Here is a 26,695-nt window from a genome sequence, read left to right as displayed (position 1 = left end):
TCCACATTCATATAATGAATCACCAAACACTTCTACTCACTTAAGCACTCAGACAAATGAATATTGTCTACTCTCAGACACGCAAAGTCAAAATTCATCTTGCATCTCTTCTCTCTCAACTTTCAATCCAAAAAACGAAGTTTTGCTAACCACAGCGCTGGTAACAATTTACTCTGAAAGTGGACAACCTGTACACGCAAGATGTCCTCTCGATAATGGATCTCAATCGAGCTTTGCAACAAAAGATTTAGTAAATAAACTAAATTACTCTACCACTAATAAAAGATTACAAATTTCCACAATTTCTCAAAATTGTTCCATCTCAAATGAAATGGTAAACATTGAATTTTTCCCATATAAAAACAATGATATGAAATTTGAAGTATCATGTGTAGTTTTGGATAATATTACGTGTAAAATACCTCAGGTACCTCTAGATCGTAGCAAAATAAAAATACCAGCTGGCATAAAGCTCAGTGATCCCTCTTACTCCTCCCCAGGGAGAATCGATCTCTTATTAGGTGCAGAAATTTACTGTGATCTATTAAAGGATGGTTTAATTCATATTCGAGCAGATCTTCCAGTGCTTCAAAACACTCATTTAGGATATGTCATGTTCGGTAACTTATCTCCACAATTTTCATCTAAGAAAAAGATGCACTCTCACTCAAACTGTAACTATTCACACTCGAATCATATTTCTTTATTTGTTCAATCTCACACTGAAGAAGAAAATATAAATAATCTTCTCCAAAGGTTTTGGGACATTGAAGAAGTTCCCGAAATAAAGCATTTAAGTCCTGATGATGAAAATGCTGAGAAAATATTTAAAGCCACAACACAAATCCTACCGAATGGACAGTTCCAAGTAGATTTACCCCTATGCACGCCTAATGAAAATAATAAATTGGGCGACTCTTTCCAAATAGCGCGAAGGCGATTTCTAAATTTGGAGAACAAATTCTCAAAACATGATTCTCTTTACAAACAATATAAATCTTTTATAGATGAGTATGTTGAATTAGGACATGCAAAATATGTTCCGTTGTCTCTGCAGAATATACACTCCAAAAACAAATATTTCTTGCCTCACCACAGTGTAGGAAAAGACACTTCTCTCACAACTCGTTTGCGCGTAGTTTTTGACGCATCGATGAAAACCACTTCTGGTTTTAGCCTTAATGATATTATGTTAAAGGGTTATACCACACAACCAGACCTATTTGACACTTTAGTCAATTTTAGACTCTTTAAGTATGTATTCACATCCGATATAAAAAAGATGTTTAGACAAATCAGAATTACCCCAACCAAACTTTATTATTAAATATTTTGTGGCGTAACTCTCCCTCGGAGCCGTTAAAATGTATACAATTGGAAACGGTTACCTATGGAACGAAACCAGCTACCTTCCTTAGTACACGATGTTTAATTGAACTCGCAAACATGCATAAGGAAGAATATCCTCTCGCTCATGATATGCTTATTAATTTTTGCTATATTGATGACATATTATATGGTACAAATAGTATTGAAACACTCACACTTGCGCATGAGCAAATCACTGCACTGCTACAAAAGGGAGCACTTGGATATGTTGGTTATAAAGAAAGAAGATGGAACAATACGATATACAGTATGCCGAAAGCCAACCCATACTGATAGATATTTACACGCAGATTTACACCATCATCTTGCACAATTAAATTCGGTAATAAAAACCTTAATCACAAGATCTGAAAAACTAATAGATGAGGACGATAACAACGAGGAAATGTACAAAAAATGGCGTCTTCACGTCCACAAGTAAAAAGAAAGAAGAAAAACCAATAGGCAAAACTATCCTGCCGTATATAAAAAGTAAAACAGACAAAACCAGGAAAAACAAAATAGAGACTATATTTAACAATGACAGGAAAATTGCAAACATATTACCATCAGCAAAAATAAAAGTTGCATTGGAAAATCAAGGAGTATATAGAATTCCGAACGAAGACTGCGATAAATCCTACATAGACCAACCGTGTAATTAGAGAAGCAATAGAAATTGAAACTCTTCCAAAAAATTTAAATACCAGATGTATCTTCTAGGTCCATCTAGCTAGTAAATGCCTCGCTTGACCCTTTCTCTAAAGTAAACCCAGAGTATTATCCAGATTGAGCCTCTTGACCCTCCATTACAGTCCAAAAATACTGACCTCTCACCAATAGACAACTAAACCAGAACTTCACCATCTATAAATATTACACAAACTTTCAACAATAAAATTGACACATACACTGACATACCTTCACCCACACCTATTCTACACATACCTCAACACACTACTACACTTATCATAAATTTTTACACTGATTCCTTTGTCACTGACCATATTAATACCCTTTCTGTTGACTACATAGACAGGTTGATCGCTACCTTGCAGCTGTCCCGTGCATCTGTTCCGTGAACTTCTTCGCAGCCTACACAAACCATAACCACACAAGCACCCAACTCATATATATCTATATATACTCAAAATGACCGAACAAACAAAATTACAAAAACCGATTATTCTGTAAAGAATATCAAATCAATTAAAAATAAATGCAAAAAATAACTGTATTATTTGTTACTGTTAATAACTTTTAAAAATCAATTTAATATCAAAACTTCATTTAAAATTATATATATATATATATATATATATATATATATATATATATATATATATATATATATATATATATATATATATACATATATTCAGATATTCTACAGTATTCACTGCCTTCCCTCGCTCAACCGTTTCCATCTCTCTCTGTTGTCCCATTCTCCATCGTTTAGACCTCTCTTACTCATGGCGTCGTCTACTTGGTTCCTCCAGGATTTTCGAGGTCGTCCTCTTTTCCTCCTTCCTATGGGGCTCCATTCGGTTATTTTTTTTTATCCATCTGCTGTCACTAGTTCTTCTTACATGTCCATATCACTTTAGTCTTTTTTGTTCTATCTATGTTAGTATGTCTGTTTCTATTGATGTTCTTTGCTTTATTTCGTCATTACTTCTCTTATGCATTCTTGTTACTCTGCAGCATCTTCGCAGGCATTCCATCTCTGTTGCTACTATCTTACTGCTATTTTTCTTGTTTATGATCCAATTTTCAGCCCCATATGTCATAATACTTCGCACTAATATTTCATAAATATGTGTTTTTGTCTTCATATTTAGGTGTCTATCCCACCATACTGAGTTAAGTTGTCGGATTGCTGTTCTTGTTTGTCCTAATCTTTGAGTAATTTCTTCCTCTGTTGTTGCCTTTTTCGTGATTATAAACACCAAGTATTTGAATTTATCCTTTCCTTTGATTGTTACGTTGTCATCAATCTGTAGATCTTCTATGTCTTCTTCACTTGTAGATAGGTACTCTGTTTTCGCGAGGTTAATATCCAGGCCAGCCTTGGTATATTCTTTTTGTAGTTTCTTCATCATGTAGCTGAGGTCGTCTTAGTCTTATGCAATCACTACTTGATCGTCTGCAAAGCTTAACGTATATAGGTATTCGTTCCGTACCGGTACTCCCATGCCTTCCCATTTTCTTTTCCATGTAATCAAGCCTTTCTCTAAGTATATTTTAAATAGGGTTAGAGATGTGGAACAACCCTGCAGGAGTCTTTTTGTTGTGGTGAAGTCTCCTATGATTCTTGTTCTCATTTTAATGGACACTTTATTTTCTTTATACAGAGCTTTTGTAGCTTCTATGAGTTCCGTCTGTATTTCTAATTTGTACATTGCCATCCATAGTTCTGATCTTGGTACAGAGTCATACGCCTTTCTCAAGTCCACAAATGCCAAATTTTTATCTTAATTTTTTTATTTTTTCTTCTCCAACAGTTGTTCCAGTGTGTATATGTGGTCTATGCGTGATCTTCCTGCCGTGAAGCCTGCCTGTTCCTCCCCGATTTTGCCTTTTATCGCTTGCTCTATATTTTCTCGCAGTATCTTCCCATATAATCTTCCTACTGACGATATTACGCTTATTCCTCTGTAGTTTTCGCATCGTTTTCTATCTCCTTTCTTAAATATAGATGTCATATATGCCTCCGTCCATTCCTTTGGGAGCTGTTCTCCATTTATGGCTTTCTGAAATATCCATTGTATCATCCGGTGTAATTTTTTTGATCTGTATTTTATAAGCTCAGGTAAGATGCTTGCAGGTCCCGGTGCTTTCTTATTTTTGATTGCTTTTATGGCCGTTCTCATTTCCCTATCTGTTATCTCTATTTATTCTTGTGGGCATCTGCTTTGTCTTCGCCTGTTTTCTTTTCCAATGAATGGTGGTCTTTGTTCTGTTAATAGTTCCTTGTAATAGTCCTTTCATTCTTTGTCCTGTATATTTCCCAATTTAATTTTTTCTTTTAAGTTTTGTTTCAATCCTCTCAGTACTTTCCATGACTCAGAAGTTCTTGTACCTCCTATGTATGTTTCAATATTTAAGGAGGTTCTTTCCCATTCTTCATTATTTTGTTGTGTTATTTGTTTTTTCGCTTCTCTATCTTTTTCTATATATTCTTTATGAATATCTTCGTTGTTTGTAGTCAGCCATTTTCTGTACAGTTGCTTTTTTTCTTCAATTATTCTTTTTGTTGGTTCATTTATTTCATAATTGCTGTTTATTTGTTATATGTTCTTTTTTTCCAAGGGCTTCGAACACTGCCTGTTTTATACTCGCCTTATATGCTCGTATATTTCTTCGATGTTGCCGTATCTAAATTCTATTAATTTTTGGTCTAGACGTTGTTGGTATAGTTCTCTTATTGGTTGTTCTTGGAGTAGTTCTATATTGTATTGTTTTTCTCTTATAGTGTTCAACTGTTCTTCTGTAGAGGGGGTCTTGTTATGTTTCCAATTAATGCCCATTTTTGCTGTCAGTAGTTTATGGTCCGTTCCACATTCTGCTTCCGTTCTGACTCGCACATCTTTGATCTTTATTGTGGTATCTTTTTTGATTATTATGTAGTCTATTATCGATTTCAGCTTTTGTGTTTTCTGCGGCCATGTATATTTATGAATATTTTTATGTCTGAAGAATCCGTTGGTGATTTTTAGGTTGTTTAGTTCGCATAATTTAATTAGACGTTCTCCGTTATCGTTTTGTTCATCCTCTCCAAATCTCCCCACTACTTTAAAGTTTTCTTTCCTTCCGGTTCTGCCGTTAAGGTCTCCTGTTATAATTATCTCCACGTTCTTCTTAAGTAGCTTTATTTGATGTTGAAGTACCTTCCAGCGCTGTGGAGAGATTAGGAAATGCCGAAAGGTCTTAATCTCGATGAAGTAAAAATCCGAATCTGCACCTCCACGTGGTAGAAGGTGGGCAACATCAATGTTGATAGCTAACGCAGATAGGGACCGAGTGATTGCCGCTATAAGCAATCCACTACTTGCCGACCAACGGCTTCGGGCGGATGAGTCGGTAGGTAGTAGGACACTTTTTGTCCTGGATCTGAGAAATCGACTCCAACGGCGGAAGAACCAATAATTTATCCATCTATCCGTTTATCCGTTGTCAACGGTAGAAGAATGCAGAAGGCAACGGAAAACCACTGCATTAAAGGTTCAACAGAACATCCTTACTCATTCATCATGGCAAATACACAAAAAAATCAAACCGTTACTGATCATGGAATCCGGAAACCATCATCCGAGAAGGAAAAGATCATGTAAAGAACGAGGCTTTCCAGGTCACTAGCAAGCAAAATCCTCGTTTAGATAATAAAATTCCATGTCTAAGAATACACAAATATAGACCAATAAAACTTGCAACATGGAATGTAAGAAGCTTGTACCAGCCAGGAAAATTAGACAATTTAATACAAGAAATGACCAGAATGGAAATAAATATACTGGGCATAAGTGACGTACAATGGCCAGACACCGGCAAACTTATAACCAAAAACGGCATGATGTATTATGCTGGAAACAAAGATCCGGCTCATCGCTATTGAGTCGCAATCTTGTTAGACACAGAAACTAATAAATCAGTTATAAGCTTCACTCTTTACTCAGAGAGAGTGATAATGGTTCAGCTGAAGATAAATATACAACAAGTTAACTTAATTCAAGTATACGCACCAACAGCGGATGAAGATGAAGAGGAGATAGAACATTTTTATATGGAGTTAGACACAATTTTAAGATCTATTAAAAAAGAAGACATTACAATAGTAATGGGAGACTTTAATGCTAAAGTCGGGAGAGGAAAAGTTGACGAATATGTTGGGGAATTTGGACTAGGTGACAGAAACAAAAGAGGGGATAGACTTGTAGATTTTTGTCAAAATGAACATTTTGCAATAATGAACACAATGTTCCAACCAGCCGATAGAACATTGTACACTTGAAGATCTCCTGCAGACAACAAAGACCGCATAGTCAGAAATCAAATAGACTATAATATATTAGTTAAAAATAGATACAAAAACTCAATTAAAGCAGTAAAAACATACCCCGGAGCAGATGTCAACTCTGACCATAACCAGCTGATAGCTAGAATCCACGTGAAACTCAAAAAGATTGTAATACCTAAAAATAAACCAACGTTTGATTACACAAAATTAAGAAAAAGAGAAATACATCAAAAAGTGATCCAACAAGTCAACTCAAATCTAACAGAAGTGGGAGAAGAAATCTTAACATCAGAAGATGTCATTGAAAAGTGGAGCAATATTCAGGAGGCATTACTAAAGGCTGCTGAAGAAAATTTAAAGCCTGAAAAGACAAATAAAAAACAGAAGTGGATGACTTCAGAAATTCTAGCATTAATGGAAGAGAGGAGAAAAGCCAAAGGAAGAAATGAGCCAAAATATCAAGAACTACAAAGTAGAATTAAAATAGAGATAAAACAGACCAAGAAAAGTGATTAACAGATCAATGCATAGAAATAGAAGAGTATGACAGAAAATACTACAGCGTTAATATGCATAAAAAAATAAAAGAACTAACAAATACCAAAAAGCGAGAACACTATGGGATACTCAAAGATGATAATGGTAAACTCATTGCAGACATCAAAGATAAACTAAGATTTTGGCAAGAATACATAATGAAACTATTCGACGATGATAGAATGATACAAGAAGAGCCACCGAAACAAACAGGACCGAAAATAATAATGTGCGAATTAGAACAGGCAATTAGAAATGCAAAGACCGCAAAATCAGTAGGCTCAGATCAGATACCCACTGAACTAATTAAATGCATTGACGAAGAAATACTGCATATACTTTTAGATCTGTTTAACAAAGTATATACAACAGGAGTAATATCCCAAGATTGGTTGCTGTCCATGTTTGTAACACTACCAAAGTCAGTACATGCGACAGAATGCTCCCAGTACAGAACAATTTCCTTAATAAGCCATACACTTAAGATATTTCTCAAAATAATACATGGAAAACTATACAAAAAATAGAAGAAGATATAGATAACACCCAGTTTGGATTCAGAGGAGAACTAGAAACGAGAGAGACTCTGTTCGCTTTTACGTTCTCGTGCAAAGAAGACTAGATATGAACCAGGATCTCTATGTGTGCTTTATAGATTATCAAAAAGCTTTTGATAGAGTAGGACATCAGAAACTCGTAAAACTGTTCAAAGAAAAAAATGTGGATAGCCGAGATATACGGGTTATTGTCAATCTGTACTGGAATTAAAAAGCAAAGGTTAGAATCGAAAATGTCGAAACAGAAACAATAGAAATCAAAAGAGGTGTTAGACAGGGTTGCGTGCTGTCCCCATTGTTATTTAATCTGTACAGCGAAGCTATTTTTAAGGAAGCAATATCAGAGGAACAACAGAGTATATCAATACAAGGAAAAATCTTAAACAACATAAGATTCGCAGACCACACCGCTGCTTTTGCAGACGGTCTAGAAGCATTGCAACGCTTAGTAAATAGATTACATCAAGTCAGTATCAAATATGGACTACAAATGAACGTTAAGAAAACCAATTTCATGATTATTTCTAAGCAACATACAGTAGGAAGGCTAGATCTCGACGGAAAACAAGTAGAAAGAGTGAATAACTATAAATATCTGGGAACCTGGGTAAATGAAAACAATGACCAAGGTAGAGAAATAAGGACACGCATTAAAATTGCAAGACAAGCATTTATAAAAATAAAAACAATGTTTGTCAATCGAGACCTTCCTCTGGATCTGAGGATAAGAGCCTTATGATTCTACGTGTTCTCGACTTTGTTGTATGGAATGGAAAGCTAGACACTAAAAGTGGATAACATAATGTAGTTGGAATCATTTGAGATGTGGTGCTATAGAAGGATTTTGAAAATACTATGGACCCAGTGAGTTACAAATGCAGAAGTGTTAAGAAGGCTACAAATGGATTGCGAGGTCATAAAGCACATCAAAACAAGAAAGCTGGAATATTTAGGCCACATTACCAGGGGTACGAAATCTGAGATATTAAGGCTCATAATGCAAGGTATAACCAAGGGTAAAAGATCCATAGGAAGACGAAGAATTTCCTGGCTGAGAAACCTAAGAGAGTGGTATAGTTGCAGCTCAGTAGATCTTTTTAGAGCAGTCGCCAATAAGGTACGGATAGCTGTGATGATAGCCAACCTCCGATAGGAGAAGAAACTACAAGAAGAAGAAGGTGTTGAAGTTGTTCCGTGAAATGTTCTTTTTCTACTCTCGGGGAATCCTCTGTTGGTGCATATACTCCGAGTATCACTGTCTCTTTACCGGATCTGTCTATGCATTTTAATTATTCTCTCGTTGATTGGTTCCCATGTTCTATTTAAAATTCATATTTAAATATTCAATCTCAAATATTTGCTTTCATTTACCAATATACATAAAATACATATACAAATATTTCTACAGTACACTACATAAAAAAAACAACAATACATATGTTAATATACAATACAATGTTGATATACAGATTGAACGAATTTAAAACGGAACATACAATTTAATATATGTCTGTTTGAACTGCATTTGAAATAGTGGACCAATATAAAACTTGGACAAAAATAAATCCATACCCGGTGATAGACATTGTATAAAATATCGTTCAACTATCTGTCTCCTTTAAAGGAAACAGGAGCTTGCCTAATAGTCGGAGAGATAGAGCCGAAATTTTGAACTGATCAGTAATATGACATTTCTCTATTGGAATATATTCATTGGAACTGGGTTAAGACTTTGCCTTACAGGCGGACGCCCCTCATGGTACAGGGGGTGGCTATACAGGGACTAAGTTGTAATTTTTTTCGGAAAAATTAACGATTGATAATATGGCTGAAATTTGCCCAGAGTAAGATCTTGGTATAACTAGACGAAATCCCAAAGGGCGGACGCGAGAATGGATACATAAGGGGTGGCGGACAGGAGTGAAATTGCAATTTTTTGGGGAAAAATTAACGATAAGTAAAATGTCCGCCATTTTCATGGCTCATTATTTAGCCCCTAAAAACTCTAAATCCAAAAGAGCGGACAGCTGGGTTGATACAGAGAGCCATAAAACGGGGTCAAATGTACCACTTGCCTGCGCATTTTAGGTATCGGTAACAATTTTCAAACTGATTTTATTATGATATTTTTATACCGATTGATTTGAAAATTTGTATGCTCACTTCTGTTACTATTCTGAAAAGCGTCAAGTAGAGTTTTCCTCAAAATTTTCCAAAAAAATTCGTAATTTTTTGAGGTAAAATCTAAGTTGTAGAATCCTTTCGATTTTCTGTCAGTTATACCATGATTTTTTTCCAAAAATTTTCAAACGATTTTTCCGATAAGAAAAAAAAATAGAAAAACTTTAAAAATTTCGTCATTTTTCTTACTCTCATTGATGTCATCACATTCATCATCTTTGTCACTTTTACTTTCAGTAATATCACATTCATTATCTGCTTCATTTTCAATCACTACTTCTCGAACTGATTCTGGCATCTGAGGTCCACTAAACCATTTGAATTTATATGTTTCATCTTCAAACTCCCAACCATGCTCTTCAACAATCAACTCTGTTGGTACTTTTTTATGAGCATTTGTCCAAATATTTGAAATATAATGGGCTCGCAGTAGATGTTGGTGTAATTCATCTTGACATAGTCGTAAGCTTGAAGCATCGAAATTTTTTAGTTTTTTTTTTTAAAGGCTCGTTCACATCATGCAACTTATACTACCGGTTAAATAGTGAAAATCTGACATCGTTTACTTTTCTTTTTGGAATTGTTCTCGTCAGTCCTATTCCCTATAAGTGACATATGAAAGTTTCTAAGGTTTCAAAAACTTCATTACAATCGAAGTCACTTTCACCAAGTTGGATAAAAGCATCTTAATATTTTAAAATAATAATGATGCAAAATTAATGTCCAAACAGAATTTGTAAAATTATAATTAACTAATGAAAAAAAAAATTCAATCAATTTAAAAGGTAAAAAAAATATTGAAAATATCTACAAAGTAAATTTCAAAATTTAAAAAATTGATAATTCCACTATTAAATTGATTTTTATTAATAATTATTTGTAAAATGTTAAAGGAATTCTACAAATTGAATTTTACCTATTGATAAATAGAAATAATATATTTTGTATTTGATTATTAATGTAATAATAAATCAAATTTTTCTTATATCTGAACAACCATTATTTATGCAATATAAATTTAAAAACCTTTTTATTGTAATAAAAAATAAGTAAAATTACTATTTGTTATACCAAAAATATTTAATAGTTATCATTATAAAATTACTTTAATTTAATAAAATATCAAATATCAAACATTTATTCAATTAAAAATTAATTCGTAAAATATTTATATTTAAGAAAAAAATGTGATTTGTAAAGTAAATATGACTTTAGTTTGAAAAAAAAAACATCATAATATCATTTTAAAACTACAAAATATTCTATAAAAGATTCAGACGATGACGTAGAGTTTTATCAAATGTTTTAGAAAAGTTTTTCTAAATTTTTTTTTCTTATCGGAAAAATCGTTTGAAAATTTTTGGAAAAAAATCATGGTATAACTTACAGAAAATCGAAAGGATTCTACAAATTAGATTTTACCTCAAAAAATTACGAAAATTTTCATTAATGGAAATGTTTTTGGAAAATTTTGAGGAAAACTCTACTTGACGCTTCTCAGAATAGTAACAGAAGTGAGCATACAAATTTTCAAATCAATCGGTATAAAAATAATATAAAAAAATCAGTTTGAAAATTGTTACCGAGACCTAAAATGCGCAGGCAAGTGGTACATTTGACCCCGTTTTATGGCTCTCTGTACCAACCCAGCTGTCCGCCCTTTTGGATTTAGAGTTTTAAGGGGCTAAATAATGAGCCATGAAAATGGCGGACATATTACTTATCGTTAATTTTTCCCCAAAAAATTGCAATTTCACCCCTGTCCGCCACCCCTTATGTATCCACTCTCGCGTCCGCCCCTTGGGATTTCGTCTAGTTATACCAAGATCTTACTCTGGGCAAATTTTCAGCCATATTATGGATCGTTCATTTTTCCGAAAAAAATGACAACTTCATCCCTGTATAGCCACCCCCTGTACCACGAGGGGCGTGCGCCTGTAAGGCAAAGTTTTAACCCAGTTACAATGAATATATTCCAATAGAGAAATGTCATATTACTGATCAGTTCAAAATTTCGGCTCTTTCTCTTGGACTATAAGGAAGCGATAAGTGGTTTGACAGCATAATAACTGCTTGTATAGTCTAGTTTTTTCAGTGATTCTAGGCAACCTATTTGGGTGGAGTTTTGACTTGTTCTTGAATGAATTCAGAATCCAGCAGCCCGCTGAAGTATTGGATTTTTATAATATAATTATTTGACAACCTTTTGTTGGCCAACCACCTAGAGCGGAGTTGAGCCAAAATACATTGATTTCGTATGTTCCGTTTTAAATTCGTTCAATCTGTGGGTACATTACATAAATAATTACTGTTTGTGAGACACTGGGGTACTATTCGAAAGAAGAGGGTTTCATATACATGGCAGAAAACTAGGAAAAAATTGAAAAAGATGTGGCTTGGGGGAAAGGAATCTGTCTTACTTTGTTAAAACTACAACAGATTCAAAAGCCTGAAAAAGGCCCCACGCCAAGGCGCCATTTTGTAACGATTATATTTTGCCTGCCACATGGGGTATTATTATAAGGGGTAGAAAATTGAGGACAGAAATTATTGGGGCGGAGTTGGGCAAGCAAAATAATCGATACTTGTGCGAACGGCACTCAGGGTTTGTTAGGAGAGCTGGGGTCGTGGATAAGTAAATGACAAGGGGTTTGGATTGGGGCAACTACAAAAATATGGAACAAAGGGGTACTAACATGAATCTCTTGAGACAAACAAAAACAAAACACAGAAAGTAAACAGGAAAAACCTCTAATAATTTAAAAAGGACGCCACTTCGAGGTACCTAATTATAACTATTACAACAGCTAGTTGTAACTATCGAAATAATTATTAAAAATGAAAAACATATCTTTTTCAAATGACACTTAAAAAAGGGTTAGTTAAAAAAAAATAAACAAAATGTTAAAAAAAATTAACGTTTATTGTGTCTTGCCACAAACAGTTATAAAAATACAGATAATACATAAAGACAGTCACAAAAGTAAATATAAAAATAATAAAGAAAAACTTACATGTGTTCTATTCATTTACAAACTCGGGAGATGCTACAAAAACTTACAAAATGTTACTGGACTATAAACTGTGGCAAATAAAAAATTATCTTTTTAAATAACGAAAGCAATTATTATTTAAAAAAAAATGTCTATCTTGACTTTTACGGTAAAATTTAACACAAAAAGTTACCTTAAATTTCACTAAATTTCACTCTGCATGTCTGGGGTCGGGAACTAGATACATTAAATTTTCTGGGGGTAGAACTGAAATGACGACCAGGGATAAGATGAGGGCGGAAGCCAGCACCAGCTGGAACGCAAACCTTGAAAACTCGTCTCCTTCAAAGACTGGAACAGGCACAGCACAACATGAGGCCATCCTCAAAAACTGCTGTAAAACTGCTCAATACCAAACACTTAACTGCTACTGCATACTACCTTTCCATGAAGGAACAAAACAGGAAACAATACAAACAGAATATCCTAAAAGCGGTTTCGATCAAAGAAAATAATACCCAAGAAATATACTCAACAACTCTAAAAATGGTTTATTTTACTGGGCGACGCGAAGCTAAGATGAATTGGAAGAATTCGGTGTTTTAATACATACGAATGGGAAATGAAATACACGTGTTCCAAAAGTATAATATACAAATCCTAGCCCTCACCGACACCCTATTCAAAACAGATTGTACCTAACCTAACGGCATCCTGACCAAATACGGAATTTCTTTTTCCTTTAATAAAATTCCCCCACACATAATCCTAAATGATGAAAACTTCGTGATGAAGGCCAACTGGAAGTTCAACGCCAGGCACATACAATTTGACGACATGATAACAAATCGTGCAGGCAACCTCCTAGCCGACCTACTCCTCGACCTTCCTTTACACCGAATAAATAACCGATGTTTTTGAATCCCCACGGCATGTCGTCCGTGGATCACGTCATATGCACATATGATATGGTCGACATATTGGGAGATGAGTGCATAATGGGCGATTCAATTACTTTGGATCACACCTACATTTTAATAAGAAAACCGAAACGAAATCCTGTACCCCAAAAATCCTCCCCGTACAATAAGAGACAATAAACACGCCGACTGGAACCTCTTTAAACAACACCTGTCTATCAATACGGATAGTTAGGTAATCTAAACTATCCTGATGATATCAATAATGGTATAAAACGGTCATTCATGATCTGATAAATCAACCAATTGAAAAATCAGTCCCTAATAGGGTTTTTCAACCATACTAAACTACAACTTCCGCCACCTTTATTCAACAAACTCAAACAAAAGAGACGACTCCTACGTCAGTTTCTACGCACTTGAAACCCTCATACCAAAACAGAATATAACCACCTGTCGGCGGTAATTAAACTGCAGGTGAAGAATATACAAGCCAGCCAATGGTGGGTGCCACGTCTAGTCTTGATCATCGTAACAGTGGTGCTCTGGTCAAAATTAAAAATCTTAACAAAACAGAAAACCAGCAGCCCCTCTCACCTTGTAGTGAATAATCAAATCACTAATTCCGATCAGCAGAACGCCGATGCCTTCAAAAACCATCTACAAAACATACCTATCACCCCTAGTAACCATAGTCTAAATAACCACAAAATATCACTAGGAATTTTTTTCGATGTTCAAAAAGCCTTTTTGCCTTTTTATCCTGACTATTTAACATCTCACCTGACAAGACGATGTACGGTGGAAGCCGACGCAGAAATGCACGGCACCTTAAGAGAAGAAAAAGCCTTTTACAAAGTCTGGCATGCTGGACTGGTGAAAAAACTACTGAATATTGGTTTGCCGTTTCATTCGTGCATGCATTTATGTCACTCAACGTAAAATCATAGTAAAGGTTAGAAGTCATTTATCTGCCTCATTTACTCCTACAACAGGAGTACAACAAGGTTCCGTGTTGGCACCAATACTATACAAATTATACAAAAGCGACTTCGTAACACAAGCACACTTATTTTACTTTACGCAAACGACACTGTTCTCGTAACAACAACATTGACCAGGTGGATAAATGGTGCGGGAGATGGAGAGTAACACCTAACCCAAATAAAACACAAATAATATCCCTTCAGATATCCCAATCATAGCAGGTACATAATTCATAATGTTGACAAAAGAATTGACCTTAGACTACGGGAAGATCTACTCTAGCCCCGTGACTGGATCGAGTACTTAGGCGTGGAGTTTTCAGAGACACTACACTAGAGTCTCGATCTAGTAATAACCCGTAACAGGGTAAGGAAAAGGGTCGGTCTACTTAACGCTCTATAAGCTAGATTTGGACGGACAAATTCACGTACACTCATACACACATACAAAACATATATCAGGTCCGTGATTGAATATAAGGCTAATATATATGCCATGTTTAATAGCGACCTTACACAACAACTGCTAGGGTTGGAAAGAAGAATCTTGCGTAAAGTAAATTACAAACGACACGATTACCCGTCCGCCCTCATACATTAAATATCGAACATCCAACCCATAAATGAGAGGTAGGAGTTATACGATGACAACCATCATAGGCCAAAACTTCAGAGCCAAAACATGTGGCAATGTATTTATCATATATCCCAAAAGAAAACTCCCCTTCCACCCCACTAAATTGCTGACCTTAGCCAGCAATGAACTCCCTATAGAATACATGGAAATCCTGAAGGTAACCCCACTTTATTATTTCAATTAACTAAATACCTCACTTCGAGCTTTGCTACAGATACGGAGGGATCGGTTTTCTGTGGTTTCCCGATTCTATTGCACAATATCTGTCTCTAGAGAGGCAACAGCCACTGCTGCCCTCAAGGCGGCTCATTAGATTTTATACTACATTTTGCATATTTAAATTCATTCATATCACTAATTGTTTAATATACTAATAATTTCTGAAAATGATCGTTTTAGCTCCAACACTTTTTTTAGAAACAATATAATTTAGAAAAATAAAACCTAATTATTACTTACATAATTTGACATAAGTCAAATAATCGGTCAGTAAATTTAAAAAACTACAATTCAAAGGTTATTTTAAGTGCTGCAAAAGACATAACATTGACTGATTTGCTTACAAAAGTAATTTTAACTTATTATCCTGTTTTTATGCAGATGTATTTAATCTAACATAGCTGGGGTAAAAACTGGATTTTAAATTTTATTTTGGATAATACGATATTGAAAAAGGCATTAATTATTGACGTTGTCCGTAAAATTAGTATTATTTGTTAAATATAAATTTTCCTAATTTGATTTTGTTGAAATAAATTTCGGGAATATTATATACTTATAAAAAAAATATATATAAAGATGTTTTAACTCATTAGGATAACATTAGGTTTCATGAAAAGGTTCAGTTGAACATTTTTAACATGTAGGTGTAAATGTTACTTAAGTCATTGATGTTACTTTTCTTATTTATTGCTGTTTTGGTGTTATTAATATGTAACAGTTGCAAGAAAACCCTCCCTTTTATGGTAGTTGCCCTCACCATTGAATATTTTCACCTCATTGAAATTGATACTATTATGTTCAGTAGACATATTATAATGTTCAGCTAAGACACAAGAATTTTTAGGCAATGTGCAATCACTTTTGTGAGAGATTATTCTCCCTTTTAAATTTCTCGAAGTTTATAATTTATATATATATATATATATATATATATATATATATATATATATATATATATATATATAGGTATATATTGTTATGATGTATTGTTAATGATGAGCAATGAGTATTTTTAATAATATAATATATAGGGTTTTTATCGCGGTTCTCAAAGAATTAGTTTGTAAGTACTTTTTTAAATTATCTTTCTTAGATCTACTATGAAACACAAATATATATCTAACCTAGCCAATGTAAATTTAAAATAAACTATCTTTAAATTGAAATTCTTATGAAACTAATTAAATTCTATAGACAATGTAAAATTTAAACAAACTATCTACAAAATTGAAATTGTTACGACCCTAACTAAATTATATTAACAAAATTTTGTACCTTTCTGTCACTGAATGCCTAAATGAACTGTTTTCCACTATATAGATTATAATTACCACTCAAATGTCTTCTTCTCAGCTTCGGTTATCCTTGTTTTTGTGAAATTACTTTTTCCAATTATCAGCTTCCACCAATTTAAGATATTTTTCTTCACAGCATTTATAAACCACCAAGCAAACCAGCAAACCTCATTTATTTTTATTCTTCTTTTCAATATATCAATATCCAATCACCAAAATATCATTTAATTTTAATATTCAATTAATACTTCTTCCATTATCATCATTTATACATAACATAATTTTTAATCTTCAATATTATTTTCTTTATACTGTTTCTTAATATTGATTTAACTCACTATATTGAACAATTGTAACTGATTGACTGCCTCTAACTAATTTTTATACTAAAAAACTCATAACTGATTGACTAACTGAATGAACTTTCTTACTAAAACTGCCTGACTGACTGACTTAATGGACCTTCTTACTAAAAACTGCCATCTTGAATCCAAATCACCGGGTATTTATATCTTTTTGGATGTTCCAGAATTATCTAGCAAGAAATCATGTTCCATTTGTTCTATTAAATACATGTCTGAATTTTCTGGAACAAACCATTTCGCAAACAAGGCCATCTCCGGTGATCTAGAGAATTCCATACTTTTCTATTAATAATTTTGTTGACATTTAGGCTTTTCAGATCAGAATAAACACTTAAATCAGTAAATATATATAAATTAAACATTTTAAACTAACATTATTATTATAACCCCACTTTATATTCCTAACCATTCCTTAAATGTCACTTCAGAGTATGTATATCTGGTTGCCTAGTCACATGGCTCACTTAAATATATCTACCACATTATAATTACTAAAATACAACTTTTTACAATTATTATATGCTAATTTCTTAAAAATGCCCTCACATAAATATATTTTTATTAAATTCTCTAGTATATAACTTCTTAAAATAAACAAATACTTTTAATATCTAATATTATCTAGTAGTGTAACTTATAAATTATTTTCTATAAACACCAATCATATCAATATATATATAAAGATATATATATATATATATATATATATATATATATATATATATATATATATATATATAATTATATATATAATTATATATATACTCCGCCAAAAAAGTATCGCATCACTTATAAAATTACAAATAATTCTGACAGCATTTGGTTAATTGAAATTATTTCTTTCTGTTCCTTAAGAATATTAAGGCTAGAATAAATATTAAAAAGAAATTTGTAATACAGCTTACTGTTAAGAAAAAAAAATTTTAATTGCTATTTTGTCTGGTTTTTACATTATCAGTCTTTATTTTACTTTTGTAAAAAGTATACAGTTTGCGTTTAATTTAAAATTTTATATTAAAAATTGAGTATGGAAGGTCGTGACAATATAAATTTAAATTTAACGAGAGATCAAGTATATCAAAATAATTTCCCTCATGGAAGACGGAAGGAGTCAGAGATATGTGGCAAATTTAGTGGATGTACATCAGTCGACAGTATCACGAGTGGTAGTAAAATACCGAGAAACTGGTCTTTATGAAAGACGAGCTGTAACAGGTCGGCCAAGAGCAACTACGCATGTGGACAATAGATTTTTAGTCCTTCAGGCTTTGCGTCGAAGACATGTGACTGCAAGTTAACTTCAACATCACAGCCGAGACTCGAAATGTACGTGTGTCTTCAGAAACTTTTAGGCACATTTTAAGACAGTCTGGAATTAGGGTCAGAGTAGCTGCCACTGCCCCGAGACTTACAAGGGAAGACCGTATAGCATGTTTAACATTTCCAAGAGAGCACGTAAACTGGAATATCGACGACTGGTGTAACATACTCTTGACAGATGAGTCAAGATTTTGTTTATACATTTCGGATCAAAGAATACCAGTTTATAGACGAGATAGCGAGCATTATTTTCAATGCAACCCAAGACCGGTGACAAACTTTGGAGGAGGATCTATTATGTTCTGGGGCGGAATATCTCTTAGGGGTCAAACCGAATTGGTACAGCTAGATGGAGGATCCTTAACTGCTGATAGGTATATTAGAGAAATTTTGGAGATGCATGTTGTTCCTTACGCCCCATTTATTGGTAATGACTTTGTTTTAATGCATGGCAATGCACGCCCACACGTCGCAAGAATCGTTACCGAGTACCTTCAAGAGATAAATTTACAAGTTTTGAAATGGCCAACGCACAGCCTGGACTTAAATCCAATAGAACATGTTTGGGACCATCTTTACAGAAGGGTGAGATTTGGTAATGTGACGCCAGCTAATCTTCAGGACCTGCAACGGTTGTTAACCGTAGAATGAAATAATATCGATCAAGATTATCTAAGAAGATAAATTGGAAGTATGCCACAACGTTGTCTAGACGTTATAAGAGCTAGAGGAGGCAATACATTTTACTAAATTATCATTACTTTTGATTTTTATTATTTTTTATTTAATGCTGTTTGTGCGCAACTTCTAATTTATGAAATAAATTAAATAAAACCTTTGTTTTTCGTTCATTCTGCATTTTGCTTTTAATACTTGTTACATACTTAAAAAACAAAAAAAAAACAACAGTAAAAAATCCATGTTTCAAATTATTTTTGCAGTTTCAAAATTTGCAGTTTCATAGGTGATGCGATACTTTTTTGGCGGAGTGTATATGTATATATACTACAGGGTGAGTCACCACTAACGAGACGGAAGATTACAGCGAAACGGTAAAAGATTTTTAAAAAATTTTAAATTTATTTATTTAGTCAAATGTTGATAAGGGCAATATTTTAAAATAATTTTGAAATATACAGGGCTTCCCAATAAAGTGCGGCGTATTAAAGTTATATTTTTTTTATGGGACCCCCTATATTTTATTGCATTTTCTAATTGTCGCAAAAAATACGGTATAGTTTTATAAGACTTCCCTATACCTATGTACAGAGTGTTTTGAGTTATGTGGAATATTCTTAAAATGTAAAGCTTTAAACGAAGACTCATTCCTAACTTATTTAAGAAATTCTAATAAAATTGGTTATATCTCTAAATAGTTGGATATTGGTTGAATATATTTCATGATTAATTATTAAACATTTATTTAGAGGGTGTTCAAAATTTGCAGTTTTATTATTGGATTATTCAATGTGTAATATAAGGCTTATTTTAAATGGAACACCCTATATATTAATGAATTATTATATTAAAATTTTTTTTTACTTTCGAATGGTATATGGATGTCCTATAACTAGAAGTGATAGATTTTGTGTAATTTAAAATTTTCTTTTCGATTTCAAAATCTCTCGATTTTTAAACCCATCATTTTGACATATTTGTTATAAATGAAACCAATGTAGTTGTAAACAAATGTGTATACTTTATACTTTTACTTGCTGATACACAACACATCAGAAAGAATCTTAAAAAAACAAATAATAAAAAATGAACATAAATAATACAAAATAAACCACAACTTACTACATTATAAGCAAAAAAATATTTTAAAGGAGACTCATTCTCGACTTATTAAAGCAATTATAACAAATTTTCTCTTACAGCGAAATAGTTGGGTAATGGTAAAATTCATTCCATTATTGATTATTAAACATTTATTTACAGGGTGTTAAAAACTTAGTTTCAATTTTGGATTATTCAATATCTAATATGAGGCTTATTTTAAATGGAACAACATTGATAATAATTTTCCTCTTTTCCTCTTTCTTCTTTAGTGTATGTACATAGAATACTTAGGACCAACCACTTTCATCCGTATCACATTCAACTTCACCAGCATTTGACAGAACAAGAATATGGTAACCGTTTAAATTTTTGTTTATGGACTTTAGATAAAGTTGGAGAAGATCCTGATTTTTTAAAAAATGTATTATTTACAGACAAATCGACTTTTCATAATAATGGTCTAGTAAATAGACATAATTTTCATTAATATGACACAGAAAATAAACATGTATTTCGTACTGTTGACCGCCAACACCGATGGAGTGTTGTTTGGGGCGGCATTATGGGCGAGTTATCAGCCCGTATTTTTTGACGGACATCTCAATGGGCCAAATCTCCTAAATTTTTTAAAACAAGATTTTTGGACACTGCTTGAGAACCTTCCACTTAGAGTACGAACAAAAATGTGGCTCCAGTTGGACGGAGCCCTTGCTCATTTCTCACGTGATGTTAGGAACTACCTTAACACAAAATTTACAAACAGATGGATAGGTAGAGGTGGTTCATATAGTTGGCCCCCTAGGTCACCACGACTAACCAAGATTGATTTTTTTAAATGGGGTTGTATTAAAAATATTGTATATGCTACACCTCCTACTACTAGAGATGACATGAAATTAAGAATTACAAACGCGTTTACTTTAATAACTGTTGCTATGTTAAATAAGGTTAAATAGCGTAATTAATTAATCATTCGAAGATAGAATCGCGTGTTGTATTGCACAAGATGGCAAGCAATATGTTACATACCTGAACATTTTTTTCTTATAGTAAGTTTTGGATTATTTTGTATTATTTATGTTCATTATTCATTTTGTATTATTTGTTTTATTCAAATTCTTTTTGTTTCGTTATGTATTTAATTGTTTTCAAAAAAAGAGTGTGTGCTCGTAAGCACGTAAGAAGTTATGTGTATCTATTATTATGACTTCAAAGAAATAAATATATTTTACAGTTTTATTTTTATTTAAATATTAAACTTATTTTAATACTTAAAACAATACAAAAAATTAAAGATAACGTTATTATCTACGTCATTTCTGAAAACTGTAACCTCTACGCAGTTGCCTTTCACTTGATGAATCGTAGAAAATCTAAAAAACATCAGATTTTCAACAATTTTTTTTTATTTTCTTTTCACCATATTTTAATACCTAATTATCGTATTCCCAACGAATACAAATCCAAAGGATTTGTATTATATAAATATGTGTAAAGGATATAGGACATCTGTATATCATTCGAAAGAGAAAAAATTTTTTAATTTAATAATTCATTAATATACAGGTTGTTCCATTTAAAATAAGCCTTATATTACACATTGAATAATCCAATATTGAAACTACAAATTTTGAACACCCTGTAAATAAATGTTTAATAATTAATCATGAAATACATTCGACCAATATTCAGCTATTTAGATGTATGAGTAATTTTATTAGAATTGCTTAAATAAATTAAGAATAAGTCCTCGTTTAAAGTTTTACATTTTAAGAAAATTCGACATAACTCAGAACACTCTGTACATAGGTATAGGGAAGTCTTATGAAACTATACCTTATTTTTTTCAGACAATTAGAAAATCCAATCAAATACAGGGTATTCCATAAGAAAAAATATAATTTTGAAACGCCGCGCTTTACTGTGATACCCTGTATATTTCAGAATAATTTTAAAATTTAGCCTTTATCAACCTACATACTATACATTTAAATATTTTTTACAATCTTTTACCGTTTCGCTGTAATCTTCCGTCCCGTTAGTGGTGACTCACCCTTTATATATATATATATATATATATATATATATATATATATATATATATATATATATATATATATATATATATATATATATATATATATATATATATATATATATATATATATAAGTAAACGATAAATATTGGGTTTGCAGCAATAAAAATGAAACGTGTACTCTTTTAAATCTTTATTCCAAGCTTTCGGACATTCGTTATGTCCTTCATCAGGGAGCTACAAATGTGATGAATAAATTGTTGGCGTTGGTATCATTAATTAAAAAATTCACTACTTACAAACTTAATGAGGTTGTATCAACGAAAATGTATTATAATGTTGATAAAATTTATCACAGTCTCTCATCTTTTTTTAATATACAAAACCTATTTTTATGTTTAAAAATTAAAAAAATTACTGTACATCCAAAAACACTTAATTATTCTAAATACATAAATGACATTATTCTGACAAATTTTGTCTGTGGGATTTTGTCACAGGGACAATGTCCGAAAGGAATAAAGATATATATATATATATATATATATATATATATATATATATATATACATATGTGTGTGCGTGTGTGTGTGTGTATGTAGGTATGTGTGTGTTTTCGGAATACGCAACAAATATAGTTAAAACACAATTTTTTGAAAAATTAATCTTAAAATGAAACAAAAAATATAGAATCATATTCATTATAATAAATTTAATAAGAATTAAAAAAAATTTCTAATATCCATTCCTAACTTAAAAAAGGATTGATTTTAAAATCCAGCTGTATACTGATATACACTTACCATTTGTTTACTTGAATCTACACCACCAAATTTATTAACCACGATAATATTGAAACAGTAAATCCAAATCAAGTGGAATACACTTTCAAAGATCGAAACTTATTTTGCATAAAACGAGGTCATTGTCCGTTTTCCACGATAATAAATTTATTGTAAGAAATTAAAACGTATCGTTTTGGAAAATGTACCAACGCTGTTAATAAAAATTATCAGCAGTTGATGATAAAAAAATTAAATTTTTCAAAGAACGCTAACAATTTAGAGAAACACAACGTCCGGTAGGTTTGGAGTTCAGGAGTTATAAAATCGCAGTGTGGCAAAAGCTAGAAGTTCTCTATAGAAACTTGTTGCGTTTTTGTATTGACTTGTATTGCTTTAGGAATCAGTGGTGTACATAAACTAATTAACTAGCCATAACAATTTATGTCCATTAAAATTACTTTAAGTTTGAAATAAAAGTAAGCAATTTGTAATATATAATAATTAAATATTTATTTATACTACGCATATATCTAATTATTAAAAATATAATGTGGGTTGTATCTTAGTTTCAATGTATAAACGTTTCCATTTACCACGTTAATGTATGTTTGACTATTAATTTTAATGACTATTAAAACAGTTTTGTTAGTATATTTTGGTATTATTACCATTTTACGAAACATGCGTACTATTATGCATTTCTAAGACGATATATAAAAATTGAAAGCAGATAAATTATATATATATATATATATATATATATATATATATATATATATATATATATATATATATATATATATATATATGAGAAAAATCATAAGGGAGAAAGACTGGTTCAGTTTGCATACTACCAAAACATGCCTGTTGTCAATACATTCTTCAAGAAAAATTAGAAAGAAAATAGACTTGGGTAGCACCAAATAGAACCAATAATTACTAAATTTCAGTTTATCAATGAATTTACAACAAGCAGCGACCATAGAATAATCAGCATCAAAATTGTTCTAGATCTAAAACTAGAAATCATAAAATTAATTACAAAACCAACAGTAACCGGTATAAATATTAATAATTTAGAAGAAAACTCAAATCACTAACAAACGACAACTGATAAAACATTACATAACCAAATTGACAGGTCTTAATTAATGGAAATCAACCTTAACAGTACTACAGAAATCGGAGGCCAGTAACAACAAAATAAATACAAGAAAATTGTCCAATAAAACCAGAATAGTGCTAAAACAAAGAAAGGAAATGAAAGTAGCAACATACAGAGAATACAATACACAAAACTTTGTAAAACAATAAGAAAAACTATTAAGAAGGGCATAAGAAAATACAATAAAAGAATGGTAGAAAATGCAACCGAAAACAGGAAAAACTATAAGAAAAAAAGAAAAGCATTAACTATTGGGAAGAAGCATATCGTGGTGTTGTGATATCCTGGGTAAGTAGGTAAAATTCGGTTAAGGGGAGGAAGGATCACTCCCAAAAGACTAAAACCACTAAAATAAACCACTGTAATAAACTCGTCATATATGGTTAATGGAATTTACCTCTGCGAGCGGATTTGAGGCATACTGGTCCACTAGTTCGAATTGGTCGTGATTTCGCCCTCGCGGATTTACAAGAGGGTAGGAAAAAAATAGCTTAGGGGCTGAAGGATACTCCGATGCAGGCCCTGTAAAGAGTCAGAGGAGTTTGGCTTGCGTTAGAAGCCGGGAAGATGTACAAAGCAAAAATGTGTTCTCTTCTAGTCTCTACCTAACGGTAAAAAAAACAAGCCACTTTCAACTTACTATGTATTTAACAAATAAATTTACAACTACTACACAAGATGTACAAGAGAGCTAGTATTGGTTATCAAATTTTGCGAAGGGAGACGAGAAGAGATTTTACTAAGGGAGTTAAAAGGCGGACAACCTACTATTAATTGTTTTCCCAAATGGTTAGTATATATTGTTCGTTACCTTAGCGTACTTAGGCCCTAGCCTTGTAGTCCAAACTGGAACTCAGGAACAGTCTGGATGAACGCTGGAATGCACTGTACGTTATGGCGGTACTAAGAGATGCGAAAAATTCGTATTTTCGACTCTCTACCTTTCGTCGGACAAGATATCACGATAATTGAGCTGAACACACCGTAACGCCTGACCGATTAGCACCCTAGGTCGCCCCCGCGCTGACGGACTACCTTTCCACCGACTTTCTTGTTTTTATGTCTCGCCAACGCGAACCCTAATTTCTTCGTCATAGTCCGAAGTGGAGCTTTGATTCTTACCGTTTTCCACTCGACTTTCTGCTGATTCCGCCGTTTGCTCCATGTGTTAAAATGGATCATGCCATGTGAATCCTCCTAACTCAGCTCAATTCTTATCGCTGTTTAACAAATCGTATTTTGTATTGAAACTTTCTTGTGTAATACACGTTAACTAGGTCAATTTTCATTCTTTGTTTAATTTGAAATGTATACGTTAAACTGTGTCGAATTTATTTAATTTGGAGTATGTAAAGGTTATTTAATTAATTTTAATTATTCTTTTCTAGGCTAACTACCCCTTATTTTCTTTCTTTTATTTTCTTGTTATGTTGACTTGTTACATACCGGGCTAACTGATTAACGATTTCAATTGGGGGGGGGGGTTGTTTCCCTTGGGTATGTGGCTGATACATTACAGTGTTAGCAAACTAAAATACAAGAATGACAGACAGGAATGGAATAATATAACTCGTGACTAAATTCTATTGGCATTTCGTCGTAAGCATTACGCCCTCTAGCGGCTATTGCAGTAACCGAGCTAACAGTCATTATTTATTTACTTTCACGTTGAAGGCATATTATGTTTTGGTGTCATTGGAGATTTTGTTTGTTTAATTGATAGTGTATGTACTTTATTTTTATTTTTGTTGTTTCGCGTTGAAGCTAAATTGTGTTTTCGTGTTTTTCGAGTTTTTTAGTACTTTATTTTGGCTCTAAAAATGAATTACTATTGCTGTGTTCCCGGTTGTAATTCTTGGGTTAAAATGAACTCAGAATTAAGTTTTCATCTTTTCCCAAAACCAAAGAAAACAAATGTTATTATTGAAATCAAATTGGGCAGTAAGGAAAGTTTGGATTCAAAGGTTCAAACTTGGGAAGAAAGTTTCAGACTATATGAGCGTCTGTTCTTTGCACTTTAAAGGAACCGATTTTCTTCAAAAATGTATGTTTTCTAAAATTAATATGATTGGCCAGTAATTTTTTTCTAATTTTAGAAAGAGTAAAATGCAGGACTTTAAAGTGTCAAGCAGTACCTAGTCAGAAGCTTCCATTGGAGGTACACAATACAGAGCCAGGACCATCCTCTAGATATATAAGGACAGCTGCTAAACAAAGAATAACCACAACTGTTGCTCTAAGTTTAATTGCTTGTGAAGATTGTGAGGATAAAGATGATCAAGAGGTAGCAGAAATCTTAATTGGTTTAAGAAATACTGTTCAGAATAGCACTCTTTCATCAAAAGATGCAGCTGTGCAAGTGAACACTCCAAAAAATTAAAAAATTTTACTGGTGTACATAACTTCTCTATGTTTAATTGTATAGTTAATAAACTCCATTCGCTTAGCTCGGACAAATTTTGACAGATTCATTGTCGGAAACCTACAACACAACAATTCCTACTTCTCTGTATTAATAGCTCAAGTATC

General features: G+C 32.6%; 1 protein-coding gene across 2 annotated transcripts in view; it reads right to left on the bottom strand.

The window, feature by feature from the left end:
* The window catches only part of DCX-EMAP (Doublecortin-domain-containing echinoderm-microtubule-associated protein), a 1,094,074-nt gene extending 1,070,789 nt beyond the window's left edge, over positions 1-23,285 (bottom strand). For both annotated transcript variants that reach the window (XM_072521390.1, XM_072521389.1), the window contains exon 1: positions 23,020-23,285. In XM_072521390.1, the coding sequence (XP_072377491.1) occupies positions 23,020-23,022 (3 nt within the window). In that variant the 5' untranslated portion in view covers positions 23,023-23,285. The remainder of the gene's footprint in view (positions 1-23,019) is intronic.
* Between the last annotated feature and the right edge of the window lie 3,410 nt (positions 23,286-26,695).

The sequence above is a fragment of the Diabrotica undecimpunctata genome, chromosome 2 (genome assembly GCF_040954645.1).
Source record: "Diabrotica undecimpunctata isolate CICGRU chromosome 2, icDiaUnde3, whole genome shotgun sequence".
NCBI classification, from domain to species: Eukaryota; Metazoa; Arthropoda; class Insecta; order Coleoptera; family Chrysomelidae; genus Diabrotica; species Diabrotica undecimpunctata.
This window is presented reverse-complemented; position numbering and strand designations above follow the sequence as displayed.